This window comes from Coccomyxa subellipsoidea (assembly GCF_000258705.1).
Source record: "Coccomyxa subellipsoidea C-169, whole genome shotgun sequence".
NCBI classification, from domain to species: Eukaryota; Viridiplantae; Chlorophyta; class Trebouxiophyceae; family Coccomyxaceae; genus Coccomyxa; species Coccomyxa subellipsoidea.
In genome coordinates this window covers 962,083-977,802 of record NW_005178042.1, presented here as the reverse complement: position 1 = coordinate 977,802, position 15,720 = coordinate 962,083, and the positions used below count along the sequence as shown (strand labels likewise).

The following is a 15,720-nucleotide window of genomic DNA, read 5'->3' as shown; positions in this document are numbered from 1 at the left end:
CAAACTTTGCCACTCAACTGTGGCGGTAAAGCTGTTATTACTGTAATTTTATATCTTCGTGCAAATGCAACCACACCACGCAGTGCATAAACTCAGGAAAGGAGGAGGCAGACCTGAGCTGTGTCAGAAGGTGCAGCAGAGGCGCTGACTGACCGCTCCCCCCTGCTCAGGGCAGCGGCGCGGCTGGCGCCAAAAGATTTCCCCGAGCGCATCAGGAAGTGACCCCCTGCTCCGCCACTGCCCATCTGGCCTCCGCCCCCCGCCCCAACGGCTGCTCCGCTGCTCTGCTTCGCTCCAGCCGCAGCAGCTTCAACCGCTGTAGGAGCTGAGCTGGCCTCCTCGCCCATTATGTCGTCCACAAAGCGCCTGTGCATCTCCTCTGCGGAAAACGCCTGCTGTTCTCTGCCGGCCCCCTGAGTGCCCAGCTGGGAGCCCAGGGGAGCCGCAAGGCCGTAGCTCTTCTGCTGCGGCTGAATAGCATGGTAATCTCCAGCCATGGATGTCACGACGGGCGGCACAAACTCGTCGCTGTAGGGGTCATTGTCCTGCGGGAAGAAGATCCCTGGCTGGTCTCTGAGCTTCTCCAGGGACGCTTTTGTGACCACCGGGGGCTTCTGAGGCGCGGCAGCATTTGTGTGCGCTCCAGTCCTGCCATCCCTGGCTGGCGGCCTCAGAGCCGGCTTCTGAGGGCCTCGTGCGCTGGGCTGGTGACTGCTTTGCTGAGCCGGAGCTGACCCACTGGAGGAAGCAGTGGCCCCAGACGCTCGCCTGGCTGCATCCGGATCAGACGGCTGAGCTGACGGCTGCGCCGGTTTGGTTGTCTTGGGAGCATATGGCTGCACCCCATGCACCCTGGCCTGCTCAGCAATGCGTCGCTGTTCCTCTATGTGGGCCTTTCTGATCAGCATGGGATCCGTGGGCTTCTTTGCGGCGGCTTGCTGAGCTGGACGAGCAAAGGACCGGGACGCAAGCGCTCCTCCTCCCTTGCTCCTCTCCACAAGGGGCGCAGTCCCCAGGAGGCTAACAACAGAGGTCCTGTCAAGACAGACCAAATCTTAACTCGTAAATTTTCGCCGCTTTGTTACAGCTTTCACTGTTGCAGTAGACTGTACGTGACGTGCGATATTGATATAATGCTGCCTGTAGGACGCTGCCACAAGATCTGCCAAGAAAACCCTTTCAGGGACGTTGCTCCACTAGCCACGTATTCATCGTCGATGATAACGATGTGTTTGCAGTCGCTTGATTGTTCTTGAGAGAATGGTTGCATGGACTCTGGGCGGAAAACACACCATCTGTTCAGCAGAAGCCGCCCTTTCTGAAGCAGCGCTGACTTGCTCATCGCTGGCAACCCCTCCCTATAGATCCTATTTGCCGTGAAAGTAGATCCTAGCGAAAATTGACGAGGCCAGACTTGGCGATGGGAGCTGTGGAGCCTGCCATCCAAGGTCAACATCTTCTGACTGTTCAGCCCAGCTCCACGCACTCAATTGCTCAACAGCCACTGCCACACAGTTTTGCCATAGTAAGTCCCCCAGAAATGGGCCAAAAGACTGGAGAATGACGTTCTGTTCGGCCTGCAGTGGATGTCTGCGTTCCGGAATGGTCATCGCTTACTAAATCCACGTCTGTCGACGCACCTGCTCTCGCGTGCTGGCATGCCGCTCAGACAACATGATTTGCACACAAATCCCTCGTGTGTTTTGGTAATGCCGAACGCCATCAATACAATTGATATTATTACCAGCATCGTAATATCTGGCAAGGATGGCAGCCTCAACATTTTATGTTAGTTCTGGGGCTTCCCGTCCCGTGCATCCGTTCACAAATCTCTCAAGAAGAACACCTAGATATGCAGATCATTGCAGGAACTCATCTATTGTTACTCCCAGATGCTCATCTACCGAGACACAGGTCAATTGAACGGCCTCCTATGCCTGTCTGACAAGGATGCCAGGAGATCCGATGACTGTGAAGGCAGATCGCAACAATGTCAGTCCTTGAACAATTGCATTAGTTTCTGATCGTCGTAGGAACCCACATCCGAGGACAGGCCTGGAGGGCTGCCACGGCGAGGAGTCTTGCTTGCTGGCATTGGCATCAGTGCATCTCTTCTAGCGGACTTATCAGCAGGTTCCGCACAGGCAGCCACCATCAGCACAGTACGCCACAAAACTTGCAACTAGTAGCCAACCGAACAGTAATTGCCGGGAGTACTCTGCATGTCAAGATGACTGACACGGTGCAAGGAATGACAGGCTTGAGTTGTCTGCCAGGTCTTTGTGGCGGGCGCTTCAGGAGCCACAGGTAGGCGGGTGGTGCAGGAGCTGCGGAAAAAGGGCTTCAAAGTCCGTGCCGGCGTTCGGGTGAGGGCACGTCCATGCAGCGCTGTTTTGGCGCAGCCATCAGTTTGGCAAGTTCAACAGAAAGCCATGTCGCCAAGCTCGATCCTGATCCAATGGTCTGTGACACGTAAAAGCATCCCTGCACAAGCAAAAACGTTCTGATGGGGTTGTGAGAGTCATTGCATGTGGGCTTTCAGGACGCTGAAAAGGCTCGATCCAGTGGGCTACAAGTGGATAATAAGGTGGAGCTGGTGACAGCTGATGTCACCCAGCCAGAGTGAGTTTTTCCTTTGTTTCATTTAGATCCAGGAACTTCATGCAATCTGGTAGACTTTAGTAATATTACATCCGACATGCCGATCTGACGCTACACTCATGAAGCTAAAAATTTGATATAAAAATTTCAGAGGATAAAGATGCAACAGAAGGAGGACATTTGTGTGCAGGTCCTTGCTCAGTGCCATTGGGGATGCTCAGGCAGTGATCAGCGCCATTGGCTTCAATGGTGGGGCCGATTCCAAGGGATATGAAGCAATTGACAACAAGGCAAGCCTGTTCTCACAAGCATGCAGGACTCAAGGCACATCTTGTTGTATATCACATGCATGCAGAGGTTCTGAATTTTTGCAATGTGTGTCTCTGTGACAGGGCAACTGCAACCTTGTTGATGCAGCAAAGCAGAAGGGTATCAGCAAGTTTGTGCTGATGAGCTCTCTGCTCACAAATGGGGCGGCCGTGGGCCAGAGATTCAATCCTGGTTACATCATACTCAATCTTTTCGGCAACGTTCTCGTCCAGAAACTAGTGGTATGTAGCACTTCACCTCGCACAAATTCCTGCTGCTGCATCCTATGACATTTCTACTTGATGGTGAGAGCACTTTTTTGCTACAGAGTGAGAAGTACCTCAGGAGCAGCGGCCTCGAGTGGACGGTAGTCAGGTGCCAATGCTTCCCCTCCCGATCTCATGCAATGCTGTGTCCAGTGAACGTGGTATCAGTCTAGCTTGAAGGGAGGCAGCTTGAGTGCTTCTGATGTTGGCAGGCCTGGAGGCCTCAGCAACAAGCCTCTTGCAGAGGTGGGCAATTTGATTGTGGGCAAGGAAGACACACTGTTTGGGAGGCCCTCCGATCCTGGAAAGGACATCTCTCGTGACCTGGTGAGCAGCCACCATTTTTGGACACTAATGCTTTCCTCTGTCCTTCTCCTGGCAACCTAAAAAATCAGAAAGGGTGCTCTGGTTGTGATTGTGCGCCAGCTGCACACCTCCTCAAAGGCCTAAGTTCCTGTCTCCTCGGCCGCCAATATTCGCATCAGCGCCGACGCTTTCTCCTCTGAAGCCTGCACCAACACGCGTGCACCATCACAAACAATGAAGCCGGCATTGACAGTCTCTGGATGCAACTGAAGGTGTACAGCTTAGTCATTAGTGCTACACTATTTTGTAATATTTTCCTGTGTAGAAGAGGCGAGGTTGAAAAGGCAATTCGAGCAGCAATGAGCAGCATTGCGTTGATGGGGATCAGGCATATAAGGGACTGCAGCTGTGCCAATCAAGTATGCAGCTGAGCCTCACAGCTGCTGTGCAACAGGTGGCAGCTGTGCTTGTCGAGGCTGTGACTCAGCCTGGAGCCAGCAACAAGGTGGTGGAGATTGTTTCCAGCAAGGACGCCTCTGAATTGCCGCCTGACCAATGGTTTAGCAACATATAGCTCCAGCCGAAGAAATTGTGAGTGATCCAAGATGTTCAGCATTGGTTGAGCGTGTGGTGTGAGAGAGGAGAAAGTGAGGGATGTGTACTCTCTGTATAGAGAGTACACATCGATGCATCTTGCAGGTTTTTCTGCCATTAGTGCCCATGTAGAGCATGCAGGAGGGAGAACTCAGCGATTACAGCTTGAATGCAAGGCAGTTATTGGTGACAAAATCATCGCCAATTGGAGAACCATTTTTCCGTCCAAAAGACTGACCTTTAAAAGTAATCTCTATCATTATGGTACCCTCTTATAAATCATCTCTTGAACAATCTAGCAGAGCACATATTGCTATGGTGTACATCAGTCCCTCCTCTTATGGTACAAGTCTCATAAAAGCCAGCGCGGACTATGCTCTCTGAAGCCAAGGGACACACTTCAAGCAAATTTTCTACTCCGCTGTGTTGACATCGCTTGATGTGCACTCCGGTGCAATACTGGCACAAATTGGCACATGCATGTGCCGCTCTTATCACAAAACGTGCAAACAAACGGCATAGGCTGTTTGTTGGTACTACTTACTTGTTTAGTAAAGGATGGCAGCTCAAGGTTTTTGAGCCAGCAATGAATGGAGTTCTACAGAACAGAGCCAGCCCTGGAGGACTAGCAGAGAACTGTCTGTCTCCCATGCAGAATGAACGATTGGCGGGCGCCGCTCTCAAGTATACCATGCACATCTCTTGAGACTACACCTTAGCGGAGAGGCCACCCCATTAATATCCTTCGATACCCCAGATATTAGAGGCTGTGCCTCTTAGGCCGAGGAAAATGCTAGAAATGCTGCCAGCATGTGCAAGCAGCCAATGAATAGCTAGCTAGCTGTAGCACGTTTGAGAAGCCAACCCTTTCCAACCCTTTCCAACTGGGAATGACCCTCGTGTACCCCCCAACTGCCTCCGCAGCGCTGTGTGCCTTTGCACCCTGCACGCATTGTACATTCCACCAGCCTCCCTTTGATACAAGCTTCCTCCAACTTTTGAAGGGTTCTTCATGGGAGTAACTGCCGCAGGCAAAGCCAGGTGGCACAATAAGGCGTCCAAGAGAGCGCTCCCACTGGGGCTGGGGTGCATTGGGTGCCTCCTGCCAGGAGCAGTCCGGCTCGTGCCAGCAGCTGGCGCCAAATTCCCCTTCCCTCAAATTGTTCCCTCTGTCGGGCTGAGTCTGCTGATCCACCCTGCCACCTGCCTGATCCACCCTGCGGCCCCATTCAGACTGAGGTCTTCCCTTGGAGGGGTGCATCGGGGGCCTCCTGCCAGGAGTAGTCCGGCTCGTGCCAGCATCGCGGCTCGACGCCGGTGCGGTCGGCCACGATGCGCTCTAGGCGGCGGAAGAAGCCATCGGGGGAGCCGCCGGCGTCTAGGATGGGGTTCCAGAAGCCGCTGACTATGCAGTAGTTGCCCTCAAAGGGCGCCCTGTGGTGCGCTCCGTGCGCCCTCCGTGAGACCAATAACCCCGCTCCCTGTGATGCGAGCAGCACACTGCCGGGTCAGAAATTTGGTGGAGCAGTGTTTCGTGCAGTAAAGAGGGAAATGAGAGGGTGCGAGCTGCCTCGCATGCAGGCAGGCTGACAAATGCCGATCATGCAACCTAGTTGAGTGGGGCTTGCTTTGTCTTTGTGCACAAAAGCCTGGTGGGCAAGCATCATGCTGATAGAACATACTGCGCTATTGGAGGATGAGCCAAGGGAAGTAGCTATTGCAGAATGCAGCTCACAGCAAATGCTGCCCTGTGGCAAGGAGCAAAAACAAATAAAACCAAGCACGAAATTATGCCTGGTCACTATTGGCAGGGCACAAATCACACCTGCAGGGCGTCGACGACGGGGTGCAGCTCGGACTTCTTCATGTGGGACCAGGCGTGGAACTGCTGGCTCATGCAGGTCAGGAACGTGGCTGTAGACAGGAACACCTCCACCGGCGCCGGCAGCCAGGGTGAAGCCAGCAGGCACAGCGCTGCGAAGGGCAGCGCCGGCATGAACACCTGTGTAAAAGAAGCACACACACGCGGCTTCACTCCACTGAGCAGACTGGCATGCTTGCGGCATGCTCTTGCAACTCATGAATCTAAAACTCGCAGACCGCAGCAGCACTTGGGGCACCATCCCGCTCAGGAGGGTGCTCCTGCTTCAAAAAGAGCCTCTCACACGCGCAGCAGCATTGCATGCTGATGCAAAGAAGCTGCCAGCTGAATGACCTCTCATTCTGACTAAGGACTCGTACAGAGCGACAGGGTGCAACCCATGATAAGTGCTCACAACACACAAGACTGGGCTGCAACAAACTTGGGATGGCACAAGTGAGGTGTGGCCACAACGTACCTTGTGCACATTGTTGCAGAACTCGCGCTCTGTGATGGTCCAGGGCTTCTGATGGTGCCCCTGGAAGGCCGCAATCTGAGACCCCACTATCGGCGTCTCACCGCTGCCGTAGTTGTCCACGCTCCAGTGATAGACCCCCGTCAGGAAATCTGCAAGAAACACCGCTTTTCTTCAATCAGTCACAGGCTTTTCAGGTATCGCATGGCCTGCACAGCTGTGTTGACGAAGGGCACCCCAACTTCAGCAGCTGGGAGTGCACCAGCGATCAGCTGACTTGCAAGTTGATGCAAGAGATGGACAGCATTGCTGACAAAGGGCACACTTTGCTTCAGTGACCATCATTTTTCTGACAGCAATTTTGTCCAAAGGAAAATCTACAAGGGGCGGGGCGCCACCTGAGACATAGTAGGCTAGGAGGGCTGCTGCAGCCGCGCCAAAGGCGGCAGGAACGTCATGCACATCCGAGAAGCCCTTTAGCAAGAGCGCGGACAGGAGGGTGGTGGTCCCATATACAATTGCCTGGTGCTCGAAGGTGGAATGCAGGACTTCGCCTTCATCTATGCTCCTCTTGGAGCCCCGTGACTCTAATGTGCCGGAGGAAGAAGCCTCTGCGTGCTCACGGCCGCTGGAAGATTCAAGCTGCAGTGATCTTTCTAGGACATCCACAGCTGGACGCTGTTGCTGAAGGGGGACCTTGGACCGCGTGGCCACTGCCTGTACTGGTGAATGTTGTCTGCTCTGTCTAGGCAATGAGCTGCAATGCTGGAATGCTGTGCGTTTGTTGAGGAAGGAGGTGCCGGTCAGCTGCATCTTGCCTGTCGACACCGACACAAATTCCGAGACCTCGATTCCTTCCTAATAAATTTTCTGGCACTATGAAATGAGTTTCTGTGTAGCTGAATCACGGACTTCTGCGATGTGCCAATTAACATCTGCCTGGGATTCGTGTGGCCTTTGGCCCCGCTGCGACCTGGGTGAACGTGGACCATCCATGTTGGCGCGGGTTAGCCACGCAGGCCCGATCCGATTGGGTGAGCAGCAGCTGACGACCCAAAAATCTTAGGCAAGCCTTTGCAGGCCCTCTGAACACTGTAGAAGTAAAAGTGGGCAACTTATACCTCTGGTATCTAAGAGATTGCTTATTCTTGTATCGAAGCCCCAGATCGGTTGGGATCTCTGACCGATCATGTCGGAATTTTTTGTCAAGCTGGCTCATAAAAACACATCACCATGTCTTGTACATTGAATAAAGTTTTAAAAAGTAGATCACTTCAAGGAGGAACAGCATCAAGATGGCCACACGCGAGATCCCCTGTCAGGGCTTTAAGAGCACGCAGAAGAACTTTGTGCACCGTTTGCAATTCCAAAGTCTACATCGCAGCGACCTATTTGGAAGGGATGCACGGCCTGGGAGGCATGCTGCAAACGCTGGGCAGTCGGGCAGAAGACGTAGCAGCAGTGCACACCATGGCCATCATTGAGGAGCAGGCTCCAGGGGCTGATGCACCGGTCAGCCATCAGACCAACCATCTGTATCCAATCAAAGCACCTCTTTCTGTATGTTCGCGTGCATTCAGCTTGTGCTTGCTCCCATGTGCCATGCACATGCACTTCAGGCCCTCAGTTGCTGGGGTCCATTAAATGCCTGCAGCATTTTTGATGCGGGCTACAGAGGTTCTAAAGGGTCATCAACGAACGGTCTGATGCAGAGCTACACAGTGTTTGACTTCTTGCCAGCCGATGCCATGGCGTTGAGGACTACAGCAACGCTCATGGCTGGTGGCAGCGTGAAAGGGATTCTGCGAGAGAGGCAGCTCAGACGGCTGCCGCGCAGGCGATGCTCGCTCATTGGCGAGGCAACCGTGCCTGAGGTAATTTTTCAAGTCCCCTGTGCATACCTGGTCAGCCCAATGGCTGCTGGGTGTGCTGAATTTCTGCATGTGTTTAATTGCAATTGCTCTGCATTGCATTGCATTTTTGTATCTCAATCAGCTCTGCACTTGTGCTTCTGCGCTTCTGGTCACCAGCTGTTTTCAAGCATGTCTCTACAAGCAAGTTTGGTCCCCTTTCTTCAAGTAGCAGCCCAGGGATATGATTATATGTGGACTTTGTGTTGTCCTGACACCCTTGTGTTCTGTGGGGGCACAGGCAATGCAAATGGCGCGCTGCTTCAATGAGATTTGGCCCTGTGAGCTGAAGCTGCTGGTCAACGACTGCCACAGCCACACAGCGGCATTGGTGCACCATTTGACCGGCCAGACAATCACGATAGAGAAGATTCTGCCGCTGCAGAGATACCCGCTGTGGATGTGAGCAGCCAACAGTTACTTAACAGCTCATACAGTTGTGATGCCTTTCATGGCAGAGGTAGGGATCAGTAGCCAGCTTGCTAGATTGTTTTATGCTGGTGCCAGCATGACTGCTGTGAGTCTGCTTTATTTGTGAGTTTGTGAACAGCCTTTGGTCATACAGCTGCCTCGGAGGCCAGCATTCGCATTGCAAGTACAGGATCAATGTAGCGTGCTAAAAGTCACTGCTGTTCCATGGTTATTGCAGGTGCACTGCTAGGATGATGATGGAGCATCTTGAACCGGAAATTTGCACGAGGAACAGACTGAGCTGAAGAGCAAGAATAAGAGTGAAGGGTTTAATACTTACTAACACAACTTGCGCTTAATTGTTGGTGATGGCAGAGACATGTGATTGAGACCTCTCGAGAGTGTGAAGTCCGACTTCTGACAGTCTGATAAATTGGCGTGGACAGAATTTCAGACATCCATCACAAAGAGGTTGAGTTTCATGACTGGGGCGGTTGCATCACAGGCATTCTTGCATATTTCCTCTTTGCAGCTTGTGTGATACAACCTATGCGACCTTCCTACATTGCTGGGCGTCATTATGGCATCAGCAGAAGGCATGTAAACCAAATAAACGGAGAGCAGAGTAACGGTCACATCAAATCTATGAGCAGATCTGCAAAGCCAATCGTGAAAGGTGTCAAGTCTACACAGGGCATCCCTAATTTCATATCCAGAGACCTGTTGTGCAGTGCATATATGCTATATATGCTATATAGCTGCTGCCATCACACACACAAAAGACTCCACTATCTTTCAACCCATCTCATCTTCATACAACATACACGAGGCTGCTACACCCTCCAAGTTTCCCATTTTCATCAGGTTTTGGACTGCGATGCTCCTATAGCATCACCGGCCAACACAAGAGTGGGGCACTCATGCATTTGCAAGACAGCATTGCTGAACCTGCCTGCACAAAGTGTTGTGGCAGGCAAAACTCAGTCAGCGGATGCCACGTATGATATGCTTCGGGCTCTCACACGCTCTGGCATCCAGCAAAGGGGCACTGCAACCTCCGCCGTTAACTCATTCCATATCACACACCTTCACAATCAAATGCCTCATTTGTACAGCTGGATGGAGTGCTTCCAACAGCAATCATTGCACAGGCTTTCTGCGCTGCTTACAGACCCTTCATGCTCTGCAGAATGCAGCAAAATGTGCAACACTACGGCACCCCAGACACCTCTCTGACACCTCTCTGACACCTCATGACATTGTCTCCACTTGAAGCCTCTCACATGCAGCAGAGGCCCGGGGTCATAAGGTGTGGGGGACACCAGCCTGCTGCCTGTGACACTGCTGCTGCGTTCAGGGGAGACAGGCTGCCAGCTCACTGGTGCCACTGCCTCATGTAGGGGTGGCCTGAGGCGTCCAGGCTCGCAATGGGGAATCCCTGGCTGTAGGTGCCTGCCATGCCCTCCTGTCTGCTTGCGTGCATCTGCTGCATCAAGTCCTGCAGGTGCTGCGCAGCAGCAGAGTCTCAGTCAAGGACAGGTGGGCTACTTTGAGCTTTGAGCGCGCAGGACATGATGGGGCTACATGAAAGTACAGCTGCACTCTAAATATGGCTTGAGGCAAGGCAGTCTCCACAACATGCAAGCACCCACTATGTGCGCACTGACATGGCACAGCTTCAACACATGAAAGCTGTTTGCAAGCAAAGCTGTACCAGGCTTCTACACCACTTCTAAATATCCGCGTGCGGCGGAAGGTACGAGTGTCATCGACAACGTTAAGCTGTGGAGCTCTCAAGAGGTGTCATACATGCAAGCTTCCACACCCCACAACCCACACAACCATCAAGCACATCAAGCAGGTGACTGGCAGATCACCTGGGTGGAGGGGGCAGTGGGTGTGCTGGTGGAGGCATGAGAGATTCCAGCACTGTTCTGGGGGTCAGCCCAGCGCCAGCCCTGTGCAGCATTGCCCACCATCTGCACCACACATGATTTATCTTTCAGCACATGCAGACTTTACACAGTATTCTGGTCCTCTCCTCAAAAAGTTTGTGCTAGAGCAGAACTCGGATTTGCTTCTGCTTTGGAAGAGCTTGTTGCTCGCATGACGGAACAGATGCACACAAGTCATGACAGTATTATTGAAAGTACAAGAAAGTACCGCCTGAGATGTCTGCAGCACAAGCAGGCAGGCCGGCCGCAAAGGGTTCAAAGTGAAGATATAGGACAGGGAGGGGCCTTGCAATGGGGGGCACCTCTGGGGTTGGCGACATGAGGGAGCCCTGTGAGGATGACACGCCGGTCATGGCAGACAGCAACCCCCCCGGAGACAGGTCCATGGTTCCCCCGATGCTGCCCGGCAGGCTGCCCCCAGACTGGGGCGTCTGAGGGATGCGCCCATTCTGGCCACCTGTTGACCACGGCAGCAGCACGCCAGTGAGGCCCCATGCACGTTGTGCATAAGAAGATAGGCGAGATATGCTCCAGATCCTCCCTGCTATGCTTTGTGAAGAATCCAAACTATTTCTACACAGAAGAGTTTGGACAATATGGTCGCAGGTGATTTGCATCGAGAAATTCATCTGCAGTGGGTTGCAATGATGGCAGTGTTGTGCTCACCTGCGCTCTTTACGCTGTCTGGTGGCGTGCCCTCCTCCATGGCCCTGGCAGAGTCCGGGCTGACCAGCTGCTGCTCCGGGCGGGACCAGGTTGCTGGCGGCAGCTGCTGCCCCACCCCCTGCAACACCAGAGCTCCGTCATGATACTCGCTTACGCCGGCCAAGACCTTGCACAACATGATGCAGGATGCAGACCATATGGCGGCGATGAAGAGCGGGTGGCTGCAGTACAATTACTTAAGAGGGAGTTGGAGAGGTGGCCATGCCTGGGATGGCTGCCCGTTGGCAGCGGTAGGGCGGGGCTGATCCACCAGCGCGGCCGCCTGCCCGCGCAGAGCGGCCAAGCCGCTCGCCAATGCGCCGGCACCCGGCATGCTGCTGGGGGGCGCGCCCCCCGCGAGCGGTGGCAGCGCGGTGGCGGAGGCGATGCCCATCGGCACGAGCCTGGGGAGCGGCCCCCGCGCTGCGGCCGCCGCTGCAATGGCCGCCGCAGCGGGGGAGAGCGCGGAGTCCACCGCGGGTGACGGCGCGCGCGGCGCCGGCTGCAGCGGTGCCGTCAGCTGCTGTTGCGCGCCTTCGCCGCCCAGGTGCATGTTCATCTCGTAGAGGACCTCGTCGTCGCCCATGATGCGGAAGCATGTCCTGCAGCTACCAATGCATGATTCTCATCTGAGATTCTGGCGCCAATGCAATTATCACAAGGGAAGCTGTTGGCAGCACCTGCAGACGCCCCTTACAAAGAAGGACACGGCAGCACGACAGAGGTTGCAAAGGCCAGCACCAAAATGCACAGCCGTGCCTGCTCCTTGCTGATGTAACCGCTTCAGAGAAGAGGTCCCAAATAAGCAGATTTTGCGCGGCCGCAGTCGGGAAGGACACTAAATCGAAGGAAAAGGCATCATGTGCAGCATGTCATCATGCCCGATCTACAAGATCTGTTCTGTATCCGGCATAACATCAACATATGAATAAACGCGAGGATGTGCGCGCACCCGGCGAAGTCGAACATGGCCTGGCGGTTGTCGTCGGCGATCTGGATCTCCACGGAGGCCTCGGGGTTGACTTGGATCAGGATGAATGGCAGCGGCAGCGCAGTGGGCGCAGCTCCGTGGGGCGCGGCAATGGACGCCAGCGCGCTCGCCGGCCGGTCCAGGTTGCGCACGATCAGGTTGCGGTACGCCGCGTGCTGCTTGCTTGTCTCCTGGGGAATTGCAAGCACCCGCGCAACGTCAGCAACGATGGCAGGGGCAAGCACACTGGGATAGGCCAAAAGTGGTGAACCGAACTTGTGAAAATGAACCACATGGTTGTGCGCCAGATTTAAACGGTCCGTCCCGCGACATGCATGCCTTGCTGAACACCCGGCTTAGTGCCATGCGACCACCTCTCGCTTGTGCTGGTTGCCTTGGACATGGACGGCCCAATCCCCAGATTCTTGGCTGCCTAATAATGAGAGGCATCTGGATCTTGATGAGAAAGGCAGCTGGGTGTACCTTGAGGTAGGCATGCTGCTGAGCGAGCTTGGCGCGCAGGCGGACACGCTGTTCTTTGAGGCGCTCCAGAGTGGAGGCGGGTGCGGGGGGAAGGCCCTGCCAGGAGATCTCCTTCTTGTCCTTGGTGATGATGTCCATGGCCATGAGCACGTTGAGCGCATCGTACACTCGCCGCCGGATGTTCTTCTCGTCGTACGCCGCCCCTCCCGGCGACCCCGCTGCAGCACCAAAGAATTGCAGTGTGTCAGCCTTGACTAACAAATACCAGGATATGCACATGGTGCACAGGCATAAGGGCTAGGAAACGAAGCCCAGGAAACATTGACAAGGATAGGCATGTGTTGCCCACTTTACGTCACATGCTAGAATCTTGTGAATTAACCTCCTCAGGTCAGACACCTTACACCATCATGTCTGGCCGCCTGAGTCACTGCTCACTTATGCTGCCTGTTTGAATACTTTTTGCTGTGGATTCCTCTTACACAGTAGGTGTGGGCAGGGCAGGAGGAGCGGGCTGACCTTGGAGGCTGGGAGCAGAGAACTCTTGGACGAGTTCGTCGGCGACCTCGTTGTAGGTGGTGCGCCCCTTGCTCTCCACCTTCTCGCACACCTTCATGCTGAAGTGGCGCAGCCCCTTGCCGTTGTTCCGGCCGCCCACCGACGCGCCCTCGCTGCCCGTGCTGCTCATGCCGCGCGCCGCCGACCTGCGCCGACCATCAGTCATCGCTTAGTCAGCCGGCTGAGTCAGTAATCGGTGTGTCATCCCTTCACCCAGGAGCTGAACTGGTCCTTCACTCCCTCCCTCTTTTGATCACTTCAGCACATGGCACTGTGAAAGTTTGATCACTTTGATTGTTGCTTTTGGGTGGTGGAGGGAACAGCGCTTTCATCCACACCTGACGTACACACCTAGGTGCAGGGACATTTGGAACCTCATTGACGCTGAACATGGAGCACCTAGTAATGGCAGGTCATTGATGTTGCTCAGAATCACGTTCCCAAAATGTTGCAATTCGCAGCAGTGCTTCGCCTGGCGGTCCGCTCAAGCTGTGGCAGGGACAGCATGTCTATTACTGCCATGGCAACAACATCTGCTCCAGTAAGAGCAGATCGCAGCCCTGCTCGTCAGTAGGCTGCAGGGCAGGGAGATCTGGGCTGTGAGCAGGGTGATCGGCAAGTGCAAGTGCAACTCGCCTCTTCTTGCGCTGCTTTGGCGGTGTTCCCTGCATGGGGTCGTCAGCATCCTCCGAGCCGTTGGCCGCGCCGTGCTCATCGGTTGCCATCCGCAGCCGCGTCGCCTCTCCCACTTTCAAAGCATCTGCAATGGCTGCATCCGCTGCCAGAACCAGGCGCTGCCCTGCATCAACGCCAACATTACAGAGCGTCAGCCCTGTTGGATCATTTCATGACTTCAGGAAGCTGGCGTGCAACATGTAGCATGCAATACTGCAATGGGGCAAAGAGCAGGGTGCTGCTTTGCGAGCTGCAACCATGGGGCCTGTCAGGCAAAGCAGCAGCACCAGGCAGGTTGATCGGGCATGTCAGCATGTTGTTTGGAGAGTTATAGAAAGGGACATTGGCGCACCATTCACTATGGCGTCCCGATCGCAGCCGGAGACAGACGCCCCACCAAACTGCTGTGGGTTTAGGGCGCTCATAGTTGCTGCATCCGAGCTCGCAGCATCCCCTGAACATCAAATCCAAAACGAAGTCTCGCCAAAGAGATTCTAGACAATCATGGTTGATGTATGAAAAACATTGAAGACTTGCGTTGATCTGTGATGCCCATCCCTTGCAAGTGAGAGGGCTCCATGTAATATCACCTCGCAATTGGACCTCGGGGATCTCCCCATCCTGAATTATGCCGTACTCTACCCCATACTCGTACATGCCCTGCAAATCAGTTCATCCCTGTTTAGTTGAAAATAAATATCCTGGTCATCTGTGATGGTCCCTGCCACCAGCACATTACTACAAAGAATTCTCTCTGGCCCCCATTTTATACTTCTTCAATAATCTCAGAGGCAAAAGAGCGGCACGATTGCCCCTCAATCCAACCATGCCAGGCCCTTCTTATGTAGCAAGATGATCAGATATAGAATGCGCTAAAGCTTGGAAGCTTCTCACTTTTGTTGCCTTCTTCCTCAACAGATACAACTCTGAATATAAACCCTCAACATAATCCAATCAATGCGGATCGGACAGCAGTGCAGAGCAGGCCCAGCGTCGAAGTATCACGCCGCACGTGCATTGCCTTGCCCCAGAAACAGACCCCTGCCCTTACCCTCGGCTGCCCACAAAGGCTGGATGTAGGATTGGACCCAAGCCTTTCAGGGCGTTCCCAACACATCGTCTAGCTCGTTCTCCAAACGGGCCTTCCTCTGATCGCGGCCGACAACCAAGATCGCCAATGCATATACGGACGACCCTTCTGAGAAGAAAGCTGACACACTACGGGTTCTTCAACCGATATACTAAGCACCAAGACACGCAATATAGTCTCTGGGGTCGGCACTCAGCACATCAGGCTGCTGAGAGCTGTCGCGAACCCAAGCTAAGGTCTGATGCGCTCCCGAGAGGCCCTCTTCTCACCGTATCCTGAAAGCCGCGCAGCAGATCATCATGCAAACTGCCACCCAAACCGGAAGGCCCAGGGTCCATGTTGCCAATCGTCCTTTCACGTGGCCACTGTCATGGGCTTCTCTCAACTAGACACCCAAAAGATGATGTGACCAGGCAGCTCCCAAGGAAGACTTCTAAACTAAACTCTGACAGCTCCTGACTCCCAGTGCACTAGCTTGGACTACAAGAGGAATTGGAGGTCTATAGAGACGGATGCAGGTAGCCTGGCCTGCTCTGACATCTAGGCAGCCA

At 54.1% G+C, this 15,720-nt stretch overlaps 4 protein-coding genes across 4 annotated transcripts; 2 read left to right on the top strand and 2 right to left on the bottom strand.

Moving 5' to 3' along the window:
- Positions 1-1,965: 1,965 nt before the first annotated feature.
- Positions 1,966-4,056, top strand: COCSUDRAFT_55228 (NAD(P)-binding protein; the record flags this gene model as incomplete). The annotated part of the gene is made up of 7 exons (XM_005651692.1): positions 1,966-1,992; positions 2,277-2,366; positions 2,543-2,596; positions 2,994-3,080; positions 3,239-3,285; positions 3,389-3,503; positions 3,937-4,056. The coding sequence occupies 7 exons, from the start codon at positions 1,966-1,968 to the stop codon at positions 4,054-4,056; spliced, it is 540 nt and encodes a 179-aa protein (XP_005651749.1).
- Positions 4,057-5,305: 1,249 nt separating this feature from the next.
- COCSUDRAFT_11426 (hypothetical protein) lies at positions 5,306-6,580 on the bottom strand (the record flags this gene model as incomplete). The annotated part of the gene is made up of 3 exons (XM_005651691.1): positions 5,306-5,557; positions 5,902-6,078; positions 6,416-6,580. Coding segments are annotated over 3 exons (594 nt in total), but the record flags the coding sequence as incomplete, so codon positions are not given.
- A 1,233-nt stretch (positions 6,581-7,813) lies between these two features.
- On the top strand, positions 7,814-8,728 carry COCSUDRAFT_38937 (hypothetical protein; the record flags this gene model as incomplete). Its single annotated transcript, XM_005651690.1, has 3 exons — positions 7,814-7,924; positions 8,125-8,286; positions 8,564-8,728. 3 exons carry the CDS (start codon positions 7,814-7,816, stop codon positions 8,726-8,728), a joined length of 438 nt encoding a protein of 145 aa, XP_005651747.1.
- A 518-nt stretch (positions 8,729-9,246) lies between these two features.
- Positions 9,247-15,653, bottom strand: COCSUDRAFT_64119 (hypothetical protein). Its single transcript, XM_005651689.1, has 12 exons — positions 15,439-15,653; positions 14,670-14,739; positions 14,432-14,533; positions 13,936-14,203; positions 13,366-13,550; positions 12,847-13,064; positions 12,346-12,554; positions 11,665-11,995; positions 11,355-11,472; positions 10,991-11,145; positions 10,611-10,712; positions 9,247-10,240 (listed from the first exon to the last, which is right to left on the bottom strand). Exons 1-12 carry the CDS (start codon positions 15,505-15,507, stop codon positions 10,109-10,111), a joined length of 1,959 nt encoding a protein of 652 aa, XP_005651746.1. The 5' UTR covers positions 15,508-15,653; the 3' UTR covers positions 9,247-10,108.
- Positions 15,654-15,720: the final 67 nt, after the last annotated feature.